Source organism: Spermophilus citellus (assembly GCF_964194105.1).
Source record: "Spermophilus citellus genome assembly, chromosome: 11".
Classification (NCBI taxonomy): Eukaryota; Metazoa; Chordata; class Mammalia; order Rodentia; family Sciuridae; genus Spermophilus; species Spermophilus citellus.
The window spans coordinates 91,782,106-91,808,344 of NC_138192.1; the positions used below are offsets into that span (position 1 = coordinate 91,782,106).

General features: G+C 32.7%; 1 protein-coding gene across 6 annotated transcripts in view; it reads left to right on the plus strand.

Annotated features, from left to right (window-relative positions):
• PMS1 (PMS1 homolog 1, mismatch repair system component) overlaps positions 1-26,239 on the plus strand; it is an 80,680-nt gene that overhangs the window by 43,803 nt on the left and 10,638 nt on the right. For all 6 annotated transcript variants that reach the window (XM_081261944.1, XM_081261942.1, XM_081261945.1 and 3 more), the window contains 6 exons: positions 7,832-7,948; positions 13,934-14,056; positions 14,604-14,747; positions 14,904-15,790; positions 21,162-21,641; positions 24,704-24,834. In XM_081261944.1, coding sequence (XP_081118070.1) covers positions 7,832-7,948; positions 13,934-14,056; positions 14,604-14,747; positions 14,904-15,790; positions 21,162-21,641; positions 24,704-24,834 — 1,882 coding nt within the window. The remainder of the gene's footprint in view (positions 1-7,831; positions 7,949-13,933; positions 14,057-14,603; positions 14,748-14,903; positions 15,791-21,161; positions 21,642-24,703; positions 24,835-26,239) is intronic.

Consider the following 26,239-nt stretch of genomic DNA (forward strand, 5'->3'; position numbering starts at 1 on the left):
AGCTTTCAGGGTCTGTGTTGAAAAATCTGCCATTATCCCTATATGTAATCTGATTCCTTTCTCTTTGGGCTTTTAAAATTCTCTCCTTATTCTCTATGTTGGCCATTTTCATTATAATGTGTCTTGGTGTGGATCTGTTGTGATTTTGCACATTCGGCGTCCTGTAGGCTTCTTGAATTTGGATTTCCATTTCATTCTTCATGTCTGGAAAGTTTTCTGATATTATTTCATTGAACAGATTGCTTTTTCCTTTGGTTTGGACCTCTATGCCTTATAACAGTCTAATCATATCAATGCTTATTATGTTTATAGAAAATAGATTTTTTTAAATAATACTATTGCTATTGTGATGGAATAATCCATAATTTTATATTGGATTCAAACCATTTAGCAATTTCTTAGCTGCTAATCTTGTATTTGTGTCACTGCCCTTTTCTGAACCAGAGATATTATAAATATATGTATACGGGGTAAAAATGGGAGTTCATAATCTGCTTGAATCAAATATTATGAAATATGATGTCAAGAGCTTTGTAATGTTTTGAACAACTAATAATAAAAATAAATAAATATATACTGGAGCAGTAGATATCGGTGCAATTATGTTAACTTGTTAAATACCTTTAAAAAAAGGTAAAAATTTGTGCTTTTTAAAAAAATATATATTTATTTTAGTTGTAAATGGACCTTTATTTTATTTATGTGCGGTACTGAGACTCGAACCCAGGGCCTCACACATGCGAGGCAAGTGCTCTACCACTGAGCCACAACCCTAGCCCCAGAATTTGGGCTTTTAAGAAATTCTGTTGTGAGTTTAATACGTTTATGCATATAATTTGCAAGAAAAATTTAGTTGCTTAGTCCATTTTCTGCTGGATAAATTATAGACAGTAGGTTATTTGACTCATGCTTCTGCAGACCGGGAATCCCCAAAACGAGGAGTCGAACGTGGTAAGGGCCTTCTTACTGCATCATAACATGGAAAGTGAGTATGAGAGACAGAGAAAATTGAACTGAACCCATCCTTTTAACAGGTGTAAACCCGAGATAAATAACGAACTCAGTTTGTACACATTAATCCAAACGTGAGGGTAGTGCTCTAACCAGTTCTAAAGTTTCTACCTCTGTTAGGATAGCAATGAAATTTTAACATGAGTTTTGGAGGAGACATTGAAACTATGAGTTGCATTTGAAGCCAGTAGAATATACTCTTATTTCATACTGTAAAAGGGGAGTCATCTGTATCAACATGCTATATCAGCATTATCTATATGTAACCTGCTTTTCTCTGTGTAACAGATTGTTTTTACAAATGGGGTTTACTAATTAAATACTGAATAATCTCATCTAACTTCATTTTCTTCAAATAGTGTTTGTCAATGAAGTAGGAACAGGGACAAGATACATTTGGCTAAGTTCAATCAAACCTAAAATGGTGTGCATGTAATAATATATTTTTGATTGAGGCATTTTTGCACTGTCATCATACTGACCAGAGTCAGATTCTTACTTGGCACATTCAGATGCTCCAACTTTGTGTGACCTAGATAGAAAACATATGGAGGGTTGTGTGTATTTTTAGCTTGTTAAGCTTTTAGCCTAAGGGAAAGATACACAAAAAACTTCAGAAAGTGAAAAGTTAATCAGTTTTTGAATATAACATAGGATTTATAAGATGGTAGAGAAAGCAAACTAAAAACTATATTTTCTGCAGAACATATAAATTAATTATAAAATCTAATTTCTTTTGGATTCTCAATATTTACTATATGTAATGGTTTAGCTTTTTAATAATGGATTCTGTTTTGAAACTAAGGAGTGCCTAAGTAATAGTGAAGATTTTACTTATCAACAGCTCTTTTTATCCATTTCTTGCTAGTTCAAGTGTAACTAGTTTGGAAAATGTTCCTAAATTAACCTCCTTGATCTAATGCAATAATTACCTAGTGTGAAATAATTCTTCCAAGTTATGAGCAGTGCACTTAAAAAATATTTTTAAAATCATATTTCTTGCTCTATTTCACACCATTCCTAGAACCTGTTTCCTGAAGTGGTCTTTTTTCAATTCAGTATAGTAACTGTTCAACAATCATGCAGTGGATTAGAAGCCATGCATTAATCAGCAACTAACGTTTTATTTTTCTAATGTAAACTAAATAATATAACGTTTATATTAGTAGTATCATAGATTTTGTACTTAATTTAATGCAGGAATTTTAAAACATTTGTGGTTCAAAATATTTTTTGCTGTTTTAAATATATATGCCATTGAGGGTGTGGCTCAGAGGTAGAGTGCTTGCCTAGCACGTTTAAGGCCCTGAGTTTAATCCCCAGTACTCAAAAAGGAAAAAAGAAAAATATGTGTGTGGTCAATATCAGAGAGCTGGCATATCTTTAAAAATTTATAGTTTTGTGAATAAATTTTTTATCATGTAATAATTCTTTATTATAAGGAATTTTTGGATATTTAATTCCCATATATTTTCAGATTATTCAGAACCTTATCAACTTACTGTTATTTTGAATATTGTCCCTTAAGTTACCAGCTACTGGCTGGCTTAAAACAGTAAGCCACAATAGCAGAAGCTAGTATTTCTTTATCTTTTCAGAGGTGTAAGTACATGTGCACACAGTGATTACAGTGGAAGTTCCTCAAATAATTAAACATGATTACCTTGTGGCTCCTTGGTCCTACTCCTAGGTATATACCCAAGAGAAATGAAAACATGTGTCCATACAAAAATGCACACAAGAATATTTATAGCAGTATCAATTACAAAAGCCCAGAAGAAGAAACAACCCAAATACCTGTCAACTGATAGAAGTATCATTCAAATATATATCTGTATAATGGAATATTATTTAGTCATTTAAAAGGAATGCAGTAGTGATATTATATGTTTAAACCTTAAAAATATTTTGCAAAGTGCTAAGAAAAGACTGCATATTATATGATTCCATTTACATGAATACCTAAAGTGGGCAAATTCATAAAGTAGATTAGTGAGTGTAAGGTGATGGATAAGGAACTCACTGCTAATAGACAAGAGATTTCTCTTTTTAGTGATTAAAATGTTCTAAAATGAAATTGTGATGCTTACACAACTATAAATACACTAAAACCCATTGATTTGTAAACTTAAGGTGTATAAATTGTGCAATATGTAGATTAAACATATTAAAAGAAGAAAAAGTATTGCCTTGGACTTTCTAATGTATAGTAGTGGGCAAAGTCTATAGTTATTAGCAGGTGAAAAGATATGGCAACCAATACTCTTTTCTTCTTGTTTGTTTACTCTGTTTTATATTTTATTATGGTTTTTATTAGTGCATTATAATCATACGTATTATTTGGGTTCACTGTGACAAAATATTCATGTATGCACATATCGTACTTTGTTCATTTCATTTTCCAGTACTTCCTGTTTCCCTTCTCTCCTCCTTCCCCCCATCCCCTTTCTCTACTCTTCTGTTTATAATTTATTTTAATTGGTACATTACAGTTATGCATAAGAGTGAGATACATTGTGATATATTCATACATGCACATAGGATAATTTGATGAATTTTATTCCATATTTCTTCTCCTTTCCCATGTCTTCTCCCATTCCCTTGATTCCCTTTCTCTTCTCTACTATTCTCCGTCCTATTTTCATGAGACACCCTACACCCTTTTCTATAGATTCCCATTTCCTGTCTTTGTATGAGAGAAAACTTTTACCCTTGACTTTCTGAGTCTGGCTTATTTCACTTAGAATGATCATCTCCAGTTCTACCCATTTACCAACAAAGGACATATTATTGTTTGTTATGGCTGAGTGGAACTCCATTGTGTATATAAACTCCACATTTTCATTATGCATTCATCTGTTGACAGACACCTAGGCTGGTTCCATAACTTGGCCATTGTGAATTGCACTGCTACAAACATTGGAATGCATTTATTACTAGAGTATTATTATTTCAGTTCTTTTGGATAAATATCAAGGAGTGGGATAGCTGGGTCATGTGGTAATTCTATTCCTAGTCTTTTGTGGAACCTCTATACTGATTTCCATATTGGTTGTACTAATTTATAGTCACACTAACAATGTGTAAGTGTTCCTTTCTCTCCACATCCTCGTCAGCATTTATTATTATTTCTATTCCTGATGATTGTCTTTCTAACTAGCAGTCCACTAAAAATGTTGAACATTTGCTGGTCATTTGCATTTGTTCTTTTGAAAACTGTTTGTTTAGTTCACTTCCTATTTATTGATTGGACTGATTGAGGTGTGTGTGGGTATGTGTGTATGTGAAGTTTTTTTAAGTTCTTTATACTTTGGATATTAATCCTCTGTTAGAAGAATAGCTGGCAAAGATATTCTCCCATTCTATAATCTTCTCTGCATGCTCTTATTTCCTTTGCTGTCAGAAACTTTTTAATTTGATCCCATTCCACTTTTCAATTCTTGGTTTATTTCTTGAGCTTCAGGGGTCTTACTAAGGAAGTCAGTGCCTGCATCTATATCTTAGAGTGTTGATCCTGTGTTTTCTTCTTGCAGTTGCAGTGTTTCCAGTCTAATTTCTAGGTCTTTGATCCAGTTTGAATTGACTTTTGTGCAGGGTTATAGGTAGAGATCTAGTTTCATTCTTCCACATATGGATATCCAGTTTTCCCAGCACCATTTGTTTAAAAAGCTATGTTTTCTGCAACGTATATTTTTGGCAGCTTTGTCAAGGATGAGATGGCTGTACATATGTAGATTTGTCTCTGTATTCTGTCTGTTCCAGTTAGTTTTCATGTCTGCTTATATGCAAACATCATGCTGGTTTTGTTACTATAGCTCTGTAGTATAATTTGAGGTTGGTTATTGTGATACTTTGATCCTTGTTCTTATTGTTTGGAATTGCTTTGTCTATTCTATGTCTTTTTTTCTTTCATACAAATTTTAGGACTTTTTTTTTTTTCTAGTTTTGTGAAGAGTACCATTAGTATTTTGATGGAGAGTCCATTGAATCTGTATTTCACTTTTGGTAGAATGGCCATTTTAACTATTAAATCTGTCAATCCAAGAACACAGGAGGTTGTCCCATCTTCTAATGTCTTTCCCCTTCTTGGTTAGATTTATTCTGAGGTTTTTGGTTTGGGGGCTTTTCTTTGGTGGGGTGTGGGGAGTTGAGATTATTGTGAATAGAAGTGTTTTCCTGATTTCTTTTCCATCAGGTTCATTATTGGGATATAGAAAACTTATTATATTTGATTGTTGGGGTTTTTTATCCAGCTAATTTGCTGAATTTATCAGCTCTAGAAATCTGGTGGAGTTTTGGGGTCTTCTAAGTATAGATAAAATTATATCATTGGCAAACAAATAATTTGACTTCTGTTTGTATTCCTTAATTTTCTTCTCTTGCTTAATTGCTCTGACTGAAATTTCAAAGTATGCATTGAATAACAGTAGTGAAAGTGGACATCATAGACTTGTTTCTGATTTTAATAGAAATGCTTTCAGCTTTTTACTGTTCCATATTATGTTAGCTTTGTAGTTCTTATATATAGCATTTATGATGTCGAGGTAAGCTCCTTGTATCCCCTCTTTTTTCAGTGTTTATAACATGAATAGGTGCTGAATTTTGTCAGACTTTTCCTGCATCTGTTGAGATGATCATGTGATTTTTGTTCTTAATTCTATTTATATGATTAATTACATTTATTGATGTGCATGTGTTGAACCAACCTTGCATCCCCGAGTGAAACCAACTTGATCATGATGTACAGCTCAGCTCCCTGCCCCCAAGCATTATGTTGGATTGAACCCAGTGGCATTATACCACCAAGTTATCCCCCAACCCCTGTTATTTTTGAAACAAGGTCTTGTTTGTTAAATTGTTGAGGCTGCCTTCAAACTTGTAATCCTCCTGCTTTAGCCAAGACACTGGGATTTTGGGTGTGCACCACCACACATGGTCTGTACAGTCTTATCAGTATATTTTTTTGAATGTGGGTTGCTAATAATATTTTATTAAGGAGTTTTGCATCTATGTTTATCAGGGATATTAGTCTACAATTTTCTTCATTTTGTGTCCTTATCTGGTTTTGATATATGAGTGATAATGACTTTATAGTGTGCTACACACACACACACACACTAATAATAATAATAATAATAATAATAATAATAATTTGAGGAGGATTAGCTTTAGTTTTTCTTTGGGTCTTATAGAGTTCATCTAAGAACCATCTGGTCCTGGGCTTTTCTTTGTTGAAAGTCTTTTTTATTACTGCTTCGGTATCATTGCTGATTATCGGTGTGTTTGGGTTTATTCTATCCTCCTGATTTAATTTGGATAGGTCATATGTGTCTAAAACATTGCTAATATCTTCTAAATTTTTCAGTGTATTGGAATATAAGGTTGCTATCTTAGAGAATGATGATACTGCCATTACCTAGGAGTTGTTTATGATTCTCATTTTCTTTCTCTGTGCATGCAGTCATCACAAAGTCACATCAAGTCTACTTCATACCTTTAGTCTATCTTCTTTCCCTGACTGTGCTGGTTCTATTATCCAGCCCAGTGGTTTTTGACCACAGTATTAATATTAGTAAAATCCCATTGTTTGCAAGTGGTTTGCCTTAAAATAAGATAAACCAAAACAACTAAAAAAGAAAAAGTCTTGTAAGTGTCACTTTCACTGACTTGAATTCCACCCTACTTTTAGGATAGAAGAGAAAGTAGTAACATTACAACTAGTGTGACAGGAAGTACCAGTAATTCTCAGGGCATCTGTTATGGTTGGATCTGGAATGTCACATAAAAGCTCATGTGTTGAAGACTCAGGTCCCAATGCAGCAATGTCCAGTGGTGGGACTTTTGGGAAGTGATTGCATTATGAGGGCTGTAACCTAGTCAGTGGATTAGCTAATTTGATGGATTAATAATTTGAATGGACTACTAGGAGGTAGTCTTAAAGGCAGATGGGGCCCTGATTAGAGGAAATAGGTTATCGGAGGCATGCCCTTGGGGAACTGTATATTGTCCCTGGCCCTTTCCTCACTGTGTTTCCTAGCTGCCATGAGCTGAGAAGTTTTCTGCTTACCCTTCCACCATGAGGTTCTGTCTCACCTCAAAATTTTTATATCTTTTTGACTGTAGAAGTCCTATAGCATAGTTGTGCATCCTCCATAAAATAGTAATATCTTACTTGGAGTAATACTTTCTCTAACTTTGTGTTGTGTTGTTGGTACTGGTGATTGAATCCAGGGGTGTTTCACTGAGCAACATCCCCAGTCCTCTGTTTTTATTTTGAGACAAGGTCTTGGTAAGTTGCTGATGGTCTAAGATGCTAAGACTGGCCTTAAACTTTGATCCTCTTGCTTCAGCCTTGCAAGTTACTGGTATTACGAGTGTGTGCCACTACACCTGGCCAACACTTTAATTTTAAGTAACATCGAAGTATATATTCTGAAAGTTGGGGAAAGAGAAGGGAGAAAATTAATATTTTATGAAAATGTTTTATGCCAGGTACTGGCCTGTGTGCTTGCCTGTGTTATATATTTTCATTTTCTAACACCTCTGAGACAGAAGTGTCCATCTTATAGGAAGGAGAAAACTGAGGTTAAGAGAAGTTGAGTTGATTGTATACTTCAACACACATAGATTCTAAAATTCAGAACCCGGGTTTGTTCGTCAGTCTTTAAAGTTCATGAATCATTTCTAAATGATGTTGAAAATATAAGTTGAGAATGAATGCTAAGTATAGAAATAAATATGGTAAGGTCTTGAATTTAAAAATTTTAAATCATTTAAAAAGTTTATGTCTTTTTTTTTTTTTTTTTTTTTTTTTTTGTAGGCAGTTATTTGGCAGAAAACTAGAGTATCAGACCACAAGATGGCTCTCATGTCAGTTCTGGGGACTGCTGTTATGGGAAACATGGAATCTTTTCATTACCACTCTGAAGAATCTCAGGTATATAACAATTATAGTAATTCTTTAAAAATTCCGATTTACCAATGAAATTATTAAAATATTTCCTTTTTGAGAAGGTGGGATAGTTAGAAATTTTTCTTTAAATATTTTTATCAAATATATAAATAAGGCAAAGAAAATACATACAAAGCTAACTAACTGTTCCTAGCTCTGTTTTCCTTTTATCTTTTCTGTTTGTTGCTTACATTGATTTCTAGAAATTTTTTTCAATTTAGACACTTACCTTGTATTTACACTATGAAAGGTGAGCTTGCTTATCCTACCCTTCCTTTTCCCATGCTGCATATATACTCAAGACTGCAAATTCTTAGGATCTTCTCTTCATTTTTGTTCTTAAATATTTTTAGTTGTTGATAGACCTTTATTTTATTTATTTATTTTTTTGTGGTGCTGCGGATTGAACCCAGTGCCTCACACATGCTAGGCAAGCGCTCTACCACTAAACCACAACCCCAATCCCTTGTTCTTAAATTTTACAAGTATCTGTTTAGGTGTGTATCTTTTATTGTTCATTATTGTGTTGTGCACTTAACACGGATGTTTTTAATCTGCAGACTTGTTTCTTTCTTAGCCTGAGTTATATATTTCCATTCATTATTACTCTTTTTTCTCTGTTTTTTAATGGAAATCCTTATTGATTACAACCTTCCCTTATTCCATCTTCTGTAAGTTTGGGGAGATCTTTTTGTATTTTTTAATTCTTCTTTTTTTTTTTTTGAAAATTGTGTTTAATTCTAAGAGTATTTTTCCTTTATTGCTCTTTTACAACTTACTGTTATGGGTACATAATTTGAATCTCTCTAAAGATACTAAGCTTTTGGTTTTAAAATATTTTTTCCTTAAATTATTTTTATTTATTAGAAGTCAGGTTTTGTTTTCCTTATCAGGTCTTTTTCCTCCAAACTTCTGATTCTCGTTCCTTGTCTTTCCTTTTGAGTAGGAAACCTAATTGGGAACTCAGTGTTTATGTCTGGGCTTATTGATTTTTTCAGGGTTCCCTTGAGTGTTATGTAATTGAGATCCTGTTCCTGTTCCTGGAAACTTGTAGATTCACAAATGCCATAATGGAATGAGGAGTTATTTTTCACACTGTTGTTACTCACTGACCTGGTGCTGCTCAGGAAATTAATTACATCTCTCTTTCCTTTTTTACTTCTAGCACAAAGTTAGATTAATTGTGATTAGAGAAAAGTACTTTCATTTGCCCTTTGTTTGCTAATTTTAAGCCTGTAGGCTCTCTGGAGTTCTGCTGCTTATGGTGACTGATGCAGGATGATAAAGGCACATCTAAATTCTCCTTAGTTCCCTGTGGTTTTTGGGGATTATGTTGCCTGTGTGTCATCATGCTCTACATACTCTAGCTGTACCAGTTTTTGTCTCCAGACTACCAGTGTTGGTATCTCTTGGAAGATTGTTAGAAATAAAGAACGCCAGGCCCCAACCCAGATCTACTGAAAAAGAATTTGTATTTTCCAAGGTCTTTAGGTATACATTCAAGTACAGAAGGCACTGATTCAGACTTGGTCAGTTGTGCTTCCAGGTGTGCATAGGACTGTCACATGAGTTGGTCCTTCAGTTAGGATTTTTTTCTCTAGAGTATTTTGAGATATGTTGCCAGATCTATGTTTACCCATTGATATATTTTTTCTTTTCTCTTGACATAGAATTGCATAAAGACTCTTGGTAATCTATTATAGATACCAGATTTTTGCTATGCCCTCATGTGATTATTTTTGTAAGGAGTAATGGAAGAATTTGGAAAGCTTGTGTTCCTGTTGTATGGACTGTTCAAATAGTTAAACTTCGTTTATTTCTCTGATGAAAGTGACCATATAACCAAATTCCTTTTCTGTTCTTGTCTTCTGTGCCTAAACAGGTATATTTTTATTGCCACAAGTTACCTATCACCACTCCGTGCTTTACAGGCTTATACAGTTGAAGAAGACTTGTTCAGTATCAGAGTTTCTTTGAGCCCCTTCTCATCCCTGGCCAAAAGTTGGTTTCCATCTGCTAGAAAATTTTGTTCACCTGGGTGGACAAAATTCATTAAACTGAGATGATAGGTCATTTGTTAATTGGAAATGTTGGTCATAGATGATCTTTATACATCTCTTCCCTTATGTAAGGATTATTTTTATCTACAGAGAGCTCACATGAGAAGAATCTCTTTATTCTGAATGATGATCTCAACTAAGCCACTACTGTGACAGCCTTTGTTCAGTGTTTTCCAGCATGGCTTTGTTGGCCTGATGGAGCACCTCATATTATCCTTTTGTATATGTGTGTGTGGTGCTGGGGATTGAACCCAAGGCTTTGTGCATGAGAGGCAAGCACTCTACCAACTGAGCTATATCTCCAACCCCATATTATCCTTCTTGACATCTGTCTTTTGGTATTTTTTTCTCTGCATTACTCCATGCTAACTTCTGAGTGAATTCTTCAATGTTGCTTCATTTTTGTTCCCAAAACCATTTATTTGTTTCCAGGATTCAGAATTTATTTATTTTCATATTCTTTTCTAAAACTGACTTGTAGCTGCCAATTTTAATTTATATACCTTTTATTTTTTAATAAATGCTATTTTTTTTACTTTCTGAAAAGCATGCTAAACATACCAATTTCAGTCTTTTCCATTTTACTCTATTATTTGTTTTCCTGAAAATTCTCCCATTCTTTTCTGTTGTATACGCTTTGAAACTTCAATTTTAGCAAAATCATTTTGAATACAGGTTTGTTTTTTTTCTCCCCCCACTTAACTCTCCTTTCCCTATTTTGGCGGATATTTCTTGCCCAACCCCAGCTGAAAACCAGGTATTACATTAGTAGTTCATGCCTCTCATCCTGCCAGGATTTTACACTCTTTTTCCTAGCCAGTTTGGCTTAGCCTTCTTCCTGGTTTTGGATTTGTCTCTGTTTTTTCCTGTGACCCTGGCGGGCAACTCCAGACAGTGGTCACAGTATTTTGAAGTTATTGTGTTTTTTTTTTTTTTTTTTTTTTTTTAAGGGGAGGTGCCAGATGAGCTCCCTATTTCAAACTGCAAGACTGGTTTCAGTTCTCTTCCTTGTATGGCGTTTTCTGCCCATATTTCATGATAGAATTTAATTTTCAAATCCATAATATCTTTGATTCACTTTTATATGGTTAGATCTTCAGAAATTATTTTAAAAATTGACTTTATCATTGCTATATAAGTTTGCAGTTGGGATGGGAGAGAAGGGAATTGCCACAAACTTGTTTCACCCTGACCAGAAAAATTTATTTTATAAATATAACTCCATAGTGTTATGGAATTTTACTGAAAGAAGAGAAAGATTGGGATTAGGTAACCAGTCACAGTTGCACCATATAATTAGAATAGAGAAGAAGAGATGGGTTTGGCAGACTGTGTAAATAGCAGGCCCTTTATCATGGTAAAGGAATACAGGAAGAACCAGTTGGAAACCAGGGTAGATGTGGGATGAAACAGTTTGTAAAGTTTTGAATGTGATGAGATTGAGAATATCTTTATGACAACTAGTTGATATTAAGCATTCAGGATTGAAAGAAATAAGACTGTAATATCTATGTCAGCATCTCTGATTTATGGTTAGTTGTTAAAACTTTAGATGTGAATGAAATTATTCAGAGTAACTAGAAAGCAAAAAAAAAAAAAAAAAAAAGGGCCCGATGATGGAATTTAAATTGTTCATCATCATTTACAGGAGTTAAGGAAAAGAGACACCAGCAAACCAGACTGAGGTAAAGGTGTCAGAAAGGAAGCAGAAAGACTGAAAGGGAGTTGAAACAGGTTCATGTAATAAAATGTTTCCTGAAGGAGAGAGTGGTTATTACTCTCCACAGAGAGTCAAATAAGAGGACTGGAGTTGGTCATTGAAGTAGAAGGTAGCTTATAGAAGGGATTGTAGAAGAAGAGAAACCCATAGTTGAGAAGCAGTCAGGGGAGTGATATTTAACTGTAGTTTGCCTTCAATTTTTATTTTCCTTTTTAAGTTAAGGTACAGAGTCTTCTTGTAAAGTCTGTTAAGTTTCTTATTTTGTTGCATGATTGCTTCTTTGTGTTCTTATTCTATGAACTAGCCTGATTTTTAATTTTTATACATTTATAAGAGTTTGCTGTTTTATTTTACTTTTCCATATAACTTAAACATAATTGAATCTTAGAATTATCCTAATCATCCTAAGCCATTTTTAAAGCTCAAAGTTTAGAAGTAATAGTAATTATACAAATGGTCAACTAAGATAATGTGAAAGAAAATCACTAGCAATTATATACTTTTTTTATTTTCTTCTTTGTTCTTTCCTACTCATAGAAGGAGGTAGTTTTTTGTTTTGTTTTGTTTTGTTTTGTTTTTTAAATCCACACACCCAATAAGTCTTTCAGAGGCTAAAGAGACTCTCTTCCTGATGCCCAGCATGTGCTTTAAGAAGGGTCTCATGTTACCTGGTAAGTTAGACAACCATTTATAAATGCTGTGAAGTTTTACAGTTAATTAAATGGTATCATTTTGTAATGGGTTATCCAGCATTATTAATTTATTTTTCAAATTGGCACAATTTGGCACTGTGACAATAATGCACTTAGTGTTCTAAAATTGGTAATGCATCTTCTTAAACACTTATTTCCAAGATGAGGGTTAGCCATGGACATAGGTGGCAGCCTACAGGCTGTGTTGGTAAGGAGCCTCATAGTTCCTGCTTAACTAAAAATAGCACACTACTGACATACTTGCTTTCCTTAACCTAAACTAAATTTTAATATTAATGTTTCTTAGCAGATTAATGGCCCATCTAGTTCCAGTTGTTTTGGATAAAAGATTATGAGCCTATATTTTAAATAATTTGACCAAAATTACATAGATAGTAGTGGAGCTGGGGTTCAAACCTTGACAGTCTAGCTTTAACCTGTATTTTTAATTGTTCTCTATATTGTCTTTATATGTGTTAATTAGCTAAGGGTAAATGTGGGAGAATGTTCCCTGCCTTCCATCTTTTAAAGACTCCTCTCTTCTCTCTGGCTCTTTTCTAGTATCTTTTTTTCTTTCTCTTCTTCATATATTTGTAGAAGAAAGAAAGATAGCATATAAATTGTCAGCAAAACTTGTAGAAAAGTTCTCTAAGTAATGAAGATAAAGTACAACAATGCAGGTTAGCCCCGAGTAAGTTAAAAAAAAAAAAAAAAAAAGGTAGTTTTTTTTTTTTTTAAACTCAGAAATAAAGACCCAGTAAGATTGGCTATGTAGCAAACTCGGAATAAAGATAGAAATTGCTGCTGCTTTATGGGAAAAGGCAGTTAAAAAGAAAAAGACAAACAAACAGCCAAAGAAAAGTTACAATGTGAGGAAAGAAATTTTTTAAAAAGAAAAGTAAAATTGAACAAAAAATGCATTCTTATGGTCCTATGACAATTAAATATTTTTAAAACTATGACCATTCATGAAGTTTTATAAATGGCAATTTTTACTTAGAGTTGCAAAGAAACACACAACAAGGTGGGGACAGGAAGAAAGAAGTTCAGAAGATTATACAAAAGGGAATGGGGGCAAGGGAGGGAGGATGGGAATAGGTAAGACAGTGGAATGAATCTGACATAACTTTTCTATGTACATATATGAAAACACCACAGGGAATCTCATCATTGTGTACATTACACAGGCTGGGATCCTAATTAGAATAAGATATACTCCATGTTTGTATAAAGATATCAAAATAGACTCTACTCTTACGCATAACTAAGAACAAATTTTTAAAGAGAGAGAGACAGAGAACACAAGTTTAATATGCTTCAGTATTTTACTTAAGGTTAATTCTTGAGATGTGGTTATCGGAAATAACATGGCTATTTAGACCTTAAGTTGAAAATCAATTTTTAAAAATTTATCTCTTCTAATATGTTGTTTATAGCCAGACCCTTGGAACTACATTATTGACATGGCATATTCTGTAATTATCTATTACAATTACAGATTTTTCTAAGTGGATTCCTTCCAAAGCATGATGCGGACCACTCGTCCACAAGTCTTTCAACCCCAGAGAGGAGTTTCATCTTTATTAATAATAGACCAGTACATCAAAAAGACATATTAAAGGTAATCACTTTTATAAACAACTATCACTTGGATCAGCAATTAAGGTGTAGCTCTGATATTTGTCAAATTGTTACAAAGGCCATTTCCAAAATAGGAAAAGGAAGTGATAAACAGATGAAGTATCATTTATTAAGCACAGTGCTAAGTATTTACATATAATGTCTTATTTACACATCAAAACAACTCTGAAATGCATTATTCTCTCCATTTATTGTGAGGAAACAAAAGTTAAATGACTTTTTAAAGGAAAATAGCCAGGAAGTCAGTGAGTTTTGATTTGAACCCTAGGCCTTCAAAACTTTTCATGACATCGTTTTTAATCATGAAACCAGTTGCATTGGATGATTGTATTTCTTATGGATGCTGTGCTTCCTATAGGCTCAAGACCTCTATGGAAATGCTATTTAGATATTGCTTTTCCTAATAAGCAGTTAACCTCTACTCAGCTTGTCAGTTGAGTCTATTTCTCTTGGTAGTGTTTCAGGATTGGCAATAATATCTGCATTTACATGGTACTTTTGTCTTTTATTCATTATATATATTCCAGTTAATCCGACATTATTATAATCTAAAGTGCCTAAAGGAATCTACTCGTTTATATCCCATTTTCTTCATGAAAATTGATGTTCCTACAGCCAATGTGGATGTAAATTTAACACCAGATAAAAGTCAAGTATTATTACAGAATAAGGTAACCTTTTTGATCATTTTTATATTTATGCTATTTATAAACGTATGCAGTCCTCTTTTAATATTAAAAAAACTTGCTTTTTTTCTTTTTTATTATTTTTAATCTTGAGTATTGTTTTAACAATCTCCTCTAAAATTTGTTAATTTTTATTTTTAGGAATCTGTTTTAATTGCTCTTGAAAATCTGATGACAACTTGTTATGGACCACTACCTAGTACAAATTCTTATGAAAATAATAAAACAGATGTTTCCTCAGCTGACATGGTTGTTAGTAAAACAGCAGAAACAGATGTGCTTTTTAATAAAATGGAATCATCTGGAAATAATTACCCAAATGTTGATACTTTGGCCATTCCTTTCCAAAATGATGTCCATAATGGTGAATCTAGAAAAAACCCTAATCATTGTTCAGATCACCAGATAAGTATCGATAAGCATTGTGATGATTTTAGTTCTGAAAATTACAGCATTAGTAAAGACACAAGAAATACATTTCAAAAAATCTCATTGAATAATTTATTAGGGGAGGACAAGCAGAGTGAATGTAGTGAAACTTGTTTTGTAGGTTCTATTAAGCATACCCAATTTGAAAATGGCAGTGAAGGCCATATTGATGAGAATGAGGAAAAAGAAGAGGAAGCAGTTTCTGAGAAGTCTTTGGAAATTTGTGCAGATGACTGGAGCAAGGGAAATGTACTTAAGAATTCAGAGGGAGAAAATATTGAACCTGTGAAAATTTTAGTGCCTCAAGAAAGTTTAGCATCTAAAGTAAGTAATAATAATCATCCAGGCCTTGAACAAAAGAACTCCAGTGATGATTCCTGTATCAAAAAATCAAATGTAATAGATAACAAATCTGGACAGCTTACAGCCTATGACTTAATTAGTAGTCGAGTAATCAAAAAACCCATGTCAGCAAGTGCCCTTTTTATTCAAGATCGACGTGCTCAGTTTCTCACACAAAATCCTAAGACTAGTTTGGAGGATGCAACAATACAAATTGAAGAACTGTGGAAGACATTGAGTGAAGAGGAAAAACTGAAGTAAGTTTCCAGAGCTTACATGTGACCTGAATGCTCAGCTCTTTCCATTCTATATGACTCACTGGTTAAAAAAATTTTAGCTTATTAATTATGGAAAAGTAGAGTGGAAAATCTTTCTTGGTTTGGCTACAATATCTCATTGGTATCACTTGGTTGTTAATTTAGAGAGATTTTTTGCTCAGTATTTTTGTGTTGTTTTGTAAGGGATTTTGTTTGGTATAAGCCATAACAACTTTTTAATATTTATTAAGTTTGTTGTTAAAGGTTTTCTATTCTTCTCAATGTAAAACAACCATTTTCTTCTGTTTCTTTTTTGATTCATGTTAAATAACTTTTCTGTTGCCGGAACATTTTTTAAAGTTTGTATTAGAACAGTTAAAACAATGATTTTTTAATATCTTGACTGTTTCCCTTTTTTAAATTGGCCTCCAAAATGTGTAGCACAATACAAAAGAATTATGCCATTGTTGCAGAATCTGGTTAGTGATATTAACACTGTCCCTGTTCAGTATAATTCAAGTCTTGCTTCTAAAATTTATTATTTATTTAGAGGAAACTTATAAACCATACTGGATGTTTTTGATATGTAAAAGGCAGTTTGCTCTATTTCTGATTAAAATATTACTTTTTTCTTTAGATCAGATGGTCAAAATAAATGTTCCTAAATAATATGATGGGTGTTTCTAATTGATTTATCACACTTAATATAAATACAAAATGTTTTGAAGGATCTGGTTCACCAGAAAATTAAAGAGTAGAATTATAGTCCTGATCATCTGTTATCTACAGTGTCTCAATGCTAAATCAAATATCTGGAAACAAGTTTTTAAATGTAATCCATTATCCAGAGTATATTTCATAATAAACTACATGGATACTTAACCAGTTTTTTAATTTTTTCATTGCTCTGTTAATCTTACAAGGACACTGTCAATGCAGAATAATAAAGACCACTATTGATACCAATATGGAAAGCCTACATAAATTAACTTCTCTCTTCCCTTTTTTTTTTTCCTCTTTTTAAAGGGAGAGATGGTGGTTTTCTTTTGTTCCTTTTCAGGCATACGTAAAAATATGTTGTCCATTTCACCAGCCAATTCATATTCAGTTCTGCTTCATGCATACTTCTACTTACTTTTCTTCCTCCTCCTCTGTTATTCTGAAGCAGATCCTAGGCATAAGATGATCTATTTCATAAATATCTCAGCATGTGTCACTAAAAGGTCACATTCATATTTTAAACATAACTATAGTTATCATTAAAAACATGGATTTCTTAATATATCAAATATTAATGTTCAAATTTATAATTATTTTTAAAATGTCAGATTTTTAGTTTATCTTGAATCATCAGGCAAATAAAGTTGACACAATTGTGGTTGTCTTTAGTTTTACCTAAATGAAACAATTAGCAGTTTAAAGATGAGTATATTTTACTAAAACATCACACCATACCACATAATTATGTACAATATGTAAATATTGTACATATTAAAATAGAAAAGATGATTATATTTAACTTTTAAGTACAGTAAGCCCACTGAAGTTGAATTGGTTTACCACAGAGGTGATGAGTTGAGAATTGCCTCAGAATGGAAAAAAGCCATAGATGTTTTCACTTCTCAATGGAAGTAGGGACGGTCAGCTTAGAATGGTAATGTGTCAGGCTGACTGTTCTTGTAAATTATAACAGTGGGTATTATTTCAGTTGCTTTTTGGGGAATGTCCATGTTGTTTCTTCTATGGGGTCCCATGATATTAGATTACTGGGACTATGATTAATAGACTTCATCTAAAAATTTGTTATCATTAGTTAATATTCTGGAATCCAAAATTTTCTATCTTATATTGCCATCAGGTAGACAAATCAGGCACTGTTTCAAGAGCAGGGAAACTGCACCTCGGTTCTCAGTCATTCTGTGCAAGCTTTTGGTAAAAATGTCTGGACAGTCTCATGGACTGTTGTGAGGATTAAATAAGATAGTAAGATATAAGATCAATGACTGATACATAAAAATGATTACTATATTAATATAATCAATTTTTAATCAGTGAAAGTTTTGAATCTATGAAAACATCACTCTGTTGTGATTTTCACTTGCTAAATCAAGTGATTTAATTTGGACATTAGAAATAGAAATCTGTTAAGAAAATATAGGTATCTTGGAATTAGGTCTAATTGTATGTCAGAAAATGCAGTGAAATTTGTAATTATAATCTTTTAGAGCCAAAGGTCCTTAGACTACCATCAACTGAGTCCACAGTCATGGTAAGTAACAAGATAGAGTAAAAATGATACCACACCCAGGAATCACACTACCACACTACCTCTATCTGGTGAGGAAGATTTAATAAAACAAGTAGTAATCTTAAAATTTAGTGTGTTTTAAGATAAAGAAAATATAGGGAGTGATGAAAACACTTAGCAGTTGGGCTTAATCTCATCTGAATTATTTCCCTAAATAGAAACTAACCAGAAAGGGTTTAGGGAATTGTCAACCTAGAAGGAACATGGTGTTATTGAGGAACTAAAAATTCCCTCTATGATAGGAATATGTGAAGAAATGTGGTAAAGAAAGATGGAGAAAGCAGAAGACAGATCGTGGAAGGTTCTGTAAGTCGAGGGACTAGGATCAGGGTTTTCCTGCTGTTAAGCTTCTGCTGAAAGCTTAGGAAAGATTTTGGAGTAGGGGATACTTTTATTTTGTAATTTATTTTTCTTAAATTTTTGCCACCTTGCTTTCCTTTCCTTTCTAGTAGAATTAGAATCCAGGGTTAAACAAAGTGCCCTGCCCTTGGGGTCTCAGTGAGTTGGTGTTAATTTGTACTTTTCATTTGTAGTAGATGGGAATGTATAACTAACAGTAACATTGCAATTGGGATATTATTGAAAATAATAAAATTTATATTAAATGTAATCTTTACTCTCAAAAACATTTGAATTGACTACTGGTCAAGTTATGGGGAATATTTTCCATTCAAGTTGCTAAGTCCCTTAATGACATTAAATACAAAGGTAGCAGCTGTTTTTACTTAACATTTACCTAATATTTCTTTAGACATAACTTTTTATATTTCCCAAGGAACTAATTAAATTGACTTCTTCAGTAAATCAAAGATTAGTACCATATGTGAAAATTTGCACATTTTAACTAATTACAAATGGTGACCTTTGTCTTGAACTCATTTTTCCACCACACAGGAAAAATCTTGAATTTTGAATGTCCAAGTGCTAAAAATACTTATTTCTAATACGTGTTAAGTAAACTACTGAAAGTCATGTTGTTTATAAATAATCCAGAACTTCATGTTCTAAATATAAATGGGAGGAAATAACTTTTAAAAGTGTGAATATGCCATGGTAAGTAACCAAAAGAAAGATTTTTTTTATCTAGTTCACAATTAAACAAGGTCCTTTTAAGCATTCTTATTCAACTAACATTTCTGTATTCAGCAAGTATGTACTGAGTACAAATTACATGCTCTTTTGTGGTATCTTATCTAGATCTCTTAATCCCATTTTTTAAAAAATTTGAAACATGTTTTATGAACTATTAACTGAGATAATAGGATTAGTGTTCTTTTGGCATATCTCTTAAAGTTTTTCATAAACATCATGACATCTAGTCATTTGTTAAGCCAACAAGCATTTTATATTGCTTTCTGAGAAAGCTGTGGACCTGTGAAGGTGTGATACCATAAACTGGCCAATATGGCAGCTCTCTGATATCTATTCAAGATTTTTCTTAAAAATATTATGTGCATTTTACTTAGCATTCAGCCAGTTTATTCAGAGAAGGAGACCAAAAAATAGCTTTAATTGTCTAGTCCCAAATTTAAAACTTAAAAATAAGTGTTTAACAAGGTTATTTAATACCAACCTTCAGTCATATGCCACATTCATTATAAGATTTGTGTTGCTGCTTCTTCATTTATTTACTTACTTTTGTATTTTTATTCCCCTCTTTCTGTTATAGAATCTTGTCTTAATCTTTGGTTTTTACCAATTTGATTCTAACATACTTAATTACGGATTTCATTGAATTTATCCTGCTTGGGATTTGTTGACTTTCTTGGATTTGTGAACTATATTTCTTCAAATTGGCCAATTTTTAGTCCCAATTTCCTCACAACTTCCCCCATTGTTTTCTTTTCCAGCTTTCTCTCTTTCATTTGGGAGTTGAGTTGATACATTAGAATGCTTGTTGGGTAGTTGGTCACTGAGGTGCTTTTCAGACTTCAATCATTTCTCTCTCAGATCACTTCTATTGCTGTCTTCAAGTTCACTTCTTCTTTTCTGCTATCTCTGATCTCTTTTTGAGCCTACAGAGTGCATATTTCATTTCAGATTTTGTGTTTTTTAGTTGCAGAATTTCTATTTGGATTTCATTCTTTTTTATAATTTCCACTCTCTGTTGAGGTTACCCCTTCTGGTATCTCATTATGATCATCTTTAAGTCCTGAACCACTTATTAAGAAGAAAGGAAGAAAAGAAAAACTAGTTTCAAATGTTTAAATCTTGAAATTGGCTTCTAACTGACCACTTTTTCTTCTTGACTATGATTCACATTTTCTGTTTTATTGCTTGAATGGTAACTTTTAATTGTATAATGGACATTGTGGGTAAGATATTGAAAACTCTGGATTCTGTTTTCTTCTAAAATGTGTTGATTTTTGTTCTACTGGATGTTTAAATTATGGATCACCTTGAGCTTATGTAAGGCTTTGTTTTATACTTTGTTTGGGAGAGACTGTTAGGTTTTGCCCTTAGTTCTAGCTTCCTATTTTTGGGACATAGTTTTTACTCCCAGATATAGCCCATTTCCAGTCATAATTGAAGCCCAGGGTGTTTACCAAGCCATAAAACCACATGTAATTAAAACTCTATTTCCTGTGCACTGGGCAGAAGCTGAAATCTCTGTTGAGCTCATTTAGCTTTCTGAAGGTTGTTTTCCTTTGGGCCTGCCCAAATGGGATTTTGGGGGATTTTCTCTCTGAATTTTAAGTTGTTCTAGAAACAAGTAGCTCTGTGTTGTAATAGCTCAAGCTAGTAAACCTTCTAATTAAGTTCTTGCCACTACTCACCCCCCTGATGCTAGGGACTGCCCTCTGGGTAAGAGCTGTATAAATGTGTAAGTGTGAATCCATTCCAATTTCTGCCTGTTTTGGCTGTTCTTCAGTGCCTATTTGAAATAGTTGATTTTTATATTTCATCTAGCATTTATTATAATTATACACAGAGGAGTTAGTCTAATACATGTTCCTTTGTCATTGTTGGACCTGGAATCTTTATTTTTTATAAAATTTACTTTATAAAATTAATACATTTCTGATAATGACCTTATTAGTTCTGTTTTATCTCTATTCTTAGATATGAGGAAAAGGCTACTAAAGACTTGGAACGATACAATAGTCAAATGAAGAAAGCCATTGAACACGAGTCACAAATACCAAAAGATGGCAGAAAAAAGATAAAATCCACCAGCACATGGACTTTGGCACAGAAGCACAAGTGGAAAACCTCATTATCTAATCAACCAAAACTTGATGAGCTTTTTCAGTCCCAACCTGAAAAAAAAAGGAGTGAAAACATTAAAACAGTAAAGATTCCCTTTTCTATGAAAAACTTAAAAATAAACTTTGAGAAACAAAAAAAAATTGACTTAGAAGAGGATGAACTTTGCTTGATCCACAATCTCAGGTTTCCTGATGCATGGCTAATTACATCCAAAACAGAAATAATGTTACTGAATCCATATAGAGTAGAAGAAGCCCTGCTATTTAAAAGACTTCTTGAGAATTATAAACTTCCTGCAGAACAACTGGAAAAGCCAATTATATTAACAGAGAGGTATGGTAATATAATTTTAAACTCAACATTTATTAATTCATACTGAATTAGGAATTACAGATAAAAAGTTGAAAGTGTTTTCTAGATTAAGTGACATATTTTTAAATTTTCTAATTTTTAGTGGAATTAATTGCTTATTAATAATTTCCAAATATTCTAGATAGTTTACTTCTGCATTTAATTAAATATCATGCTTGTTTTCCTTTATATTAGTGATTTCCGTAGGGTAATTTTGAAGTTAAGTTGTTGTGACTCTCTTTGATTTTGCACCATTGTAGCTTTCAGACAGTCCAACATAGAATAATACAGTGAATGCCTTTATCAACAGTTATCAAGATTTTACCACATTTTTATTATCTGACCTTTTATACACACACACAGACACACACACACACAATTTTCTTTCACTTGCTAAAAGTATTTGAGAATAATCCCTATGCTTTATTCTTTAGTCTATCTCTTAAAAATGGCTGTTTTCTTACCTAACTGCACCTTTTTTATACCTTAATACAATAATAATTACTTGAAATTATTCCTCATTGCTTCAAAATGTCTTTTTTTATAGTTTTAAAATGCAAAATTTTATTTGTATCAACAAGATTCACATAGTATATTTCATTATGTCTTCTAAATCCCTTAATATCATATTGCTGATTTCTTATTGGCCCCAAATCACTTATTCAGTAGAATATTCTGTTATCTTATTTACTTCCTAGTGTATAACTTCTTTTACTCTCCCCATGTTTAATTGGTATTAGCTGAAGAAATGTGAATAGATTTAGATTCTACTTTTAGGTAAGACTTCTTAATAGATGGGGCTACGTGCTTGACATTTCATTACATTAAAAGGCATTTATCACTGGGTGCAGCTGATGACAGCCTGATCTTCCACCTTATAGTTCCTCATCTATCTTTCTCTCTAATGGTTTCATCTGTTGATTATTGCCGAAACTAATTTTATTTGTGTTTGTAAAATGGGATATTTCCTTTTTATATTCTTTATGAGCAAATTCCTTTCTGTAAAAATAAGAATAACTGACCTATTATCATAATATAATACATATATTGATATATATGTCATGTATACATATCTATCATATACAATAGTGTATACATTACATAACATATAAGTATGATATAAAATAGGAATCATTCATAAAATGTGTTAAAATCCTTGTTTAAGACACTTCCAGCGGAAGGGGAAAGAGCAGAGCCAGAACACAGAAAAACAAATCTACCTTTTTATAAGTAAGACAATAGTAACAACATTAACTATAATCCAATATATTTCATAGTATTTTTTTATGATTAGCTTAGGAAACTGACAAAGGAAGAATTCGAAAACAGTGCCTTTTGTTCTAAAACAGTTTAAAAACCTAGTAATACTTTTATCATTGTTTGCTTAAAAAGAGTTAGGGTACATCGGAATTTTTAAACTTAGCTGCTTTTTTAAATGGTGCTTGTAAATTTTCATTTTTATTTCAAAAATCTGTTTGGGCTTATGCAAAGTACAGGTTTTTCAAATATAACAATTTTCTGTTATTCAAAAAGAAGTACATTAAAAACTTATTTGGGGCCCATAATAATTTGAAAATATTTTTTTTAATTGAGCATGGATAGTAACAAAGTATAATTCAAAATTGCTTTCCCCTTTTTGGAAAAGTGTCATCTCCCCTCATAGTTACTGATGAAGATTTTTCAAAACTGAAAAAAACTCCTTTCATGATTTTTCGGGATTTTTTTTTTTTTTTTTTTTTTTTTGCAGCAATCTTATGAGGTAAGTACTGTCATCCATATTTTATAGATAACAGAAACTGAAACACACAACAGTTGTTAAATAACTTAACCTAGACTTACATGGCCAATAAATAAGCACTGGTTCTAAGATTCCACTGTAGACAGTTGCCTGCATGATTACTTGTCATACTCTGTCATTATTATCATCACCAGCTCTCTGATTGATTTTTGGAATATTGATTAGATGAGAGAAAGTACATATGATATTCTCCTCTGTGTGATATATCTACTCTCATAGCCAATGGACTTTTTTAACTGTTCAGAGCTGGTAAGCAAAGACATTTGCTTGCTTTTTCAAAGGGTATAGGATTGTAATGAAACTATATCATCCTGCACTATAACATAAAATATTTCTTTGCATATCTAAGACACTATCTACTGGATGGTGGGCATTCAAATGTTTATTGAGTGAATGGGAAAATGGTCACTAGTCACATCAGCTCCAACAGATACTTTTTTGCAGTGATTTATGTTATGAGGCACCCTTATGCAGCCTGAAACCCATGTGAGGGATCAGTTTGTATCCTAGGTAATTTTTGGCTTTCTAAGTATTTTGTTTGGGGCTTATACCGCTTAGAATCATCTCACATGCCACCTTTGGCAAACATGCCATGCTTACAGTAAACTAAAGGAAGCTCTCCCAAGCTTTGAATTGATAAATTTATAAGTTCCTGCATGAAAAAAAATAAATGTATGTGTAATCTATGTTGGTGAAAAAACCTTGACTAGTGTTGAAAATTTGACAGGGTGGACTGGCCACTTAAATAATTTCACAGTGTGTTAGTATCTCTTTTAATGATATAAAAAAGTATTATTTATTAAGTTTTTATTGTGCTAGTAATTTTTTAAAATTTCACATTGAATTTGTGACATTTTAAAAGATAGGAATTGTCTTTTGTCTTTTCTTCCTTTCTGTATACTATATACAGTAGGTATCCTATAAAATATTTACAGAAATGTAGGCCTGGGATTGTAGCTTAGTGGTAGAGCACTTGCCTACCATGTGTGAGGCACAGGATTCGACCCTCAGCATCACCACAAAAAAATAAACAAACAAAATAAAGGCATTGTGTCCATCTATAACTTAAAAAATACATTTAAAAAATATTTACAGAAATGTAAAAATCTTTCTCATAGACCTACTTTTCCCTTTATATTTTGGTTAATAATACTTTGTAAAGATCTGTGGATTAACTTTTTTCCATAAATTTTCTTATTTAAATCTTTATATTTAATAACTTAAAGAATCACAATTTCTTTTTCAGTCTTCTTAATGGATCTCATTATTTAGAGGTCTTATATAAAATGACAACAGATGACCAAAGATACAGTGGGTCAACTTACCTGTCTGATTCTCGTCTTACAGCAAATGGTTTCAAGATAAGATTGATATCAGGTATGATAATGTGATTTAATATTTCCTGATTTGGAAAAACAAACCTTGTTTCAAGAGTTATAGTTGGGTTTCATAATTTTCAGGTAACATTGTATATTTTTGTCTCACCTCTGCCTGAAACAAGATAAGTTTGGCATCTCTTTCAGTTCAATACCTTGCATTTGCATTTTTCTAACTAATCAAATAAATAATTTTTGCCATTGTATGACAGTATTCACACTGCCTTCTTTGTTTTCACTAATTATTAAAATATTTCTTTAGATGATAAAATAAATAAATATGTAGTCTATTGGCATGTCTATGGGTATTTCCTTTTGGTTTTTTAGAAGTACTACTTTACCATATAGATATGCAGCCTCAGCCATCTTAATACTTGGAGAGTGAATGGTGATTTGATTTCATGGATTTTGTAAAAGACTGATAATCCTCTTTGCTTACTATGTAAATTCATTGGGTAGATAGACAAAAAGAAAATTTATCTGTCTAAGGAGAATTCAGTTTTCCTTGCTGGCCCTTTCTCTGTTCTTTTATAGTTTCCATACCGAACTGAATTCTGCCCTAACCTCCCAGATGGGTCTTATCCTATTACTTTCCCTTTATCTGGTGTCAAGGGCCACAAGGCACCATTAGGGATGACTCCAGCGTCATCATTTTTGCCCCTAAACTTGTCGTACCCAAAGCCAAGAAAGAAAGGTTTTTAAAGGAGAATTTTACTGAGTCACAAAAATAAAATAAAGATCATGTGCAAAAGCATGGAGCTGGGTATATAGAGAAAATGTTTTGATGTTCCAAACTTGAAACTGTTTGATTTTTGCAGTTTTAAAGATAGCTATCCTGTAATCCCAGTGATTTGGGAGACTGAGGGAGAAGGATTACAAGTTCCACGCCAGCCTCAGAAACTCAGTGAGGCCATAAGCAACTTAGTAAGACAATGTCTTAAAATAAAAAAATTTAAAAAAGAAAAAAGAACTGGGAAAGTAGCTCAGAGGTCATAATGCCCCCCTGGGTTCAATCCCTAGTACCAAAAAAAAAAAAAAAAAAAGAAAGAAAAAAAATCTCAAAAAACCAACCTACTCAAAAGTTCATACTTACCATCTCAGTATTAGCTATTCAAAAATGGAGTGAAGATTATATATCCAAACCCCAACTCTGCTATTTTTGGAAAAATCATTTGGCCTTACAATTTCCTTATCAACAACAACTAATAATTTTTGAATGACTATTATGTGTAGAGTGCTATTCTAACAGTATTGATTAAATGTATTAATTCATTTAATCTCTGTAACAGCCTATGAAGTAAGTTTTTTTTTTCTGTCTCCATTTTAATATGGAAAACTCAAGGAATGGAGAAGTTAGTTGCCCAAGACACAGTGGTAGAACCAGGATTTGAACCCATGCAGTCTAC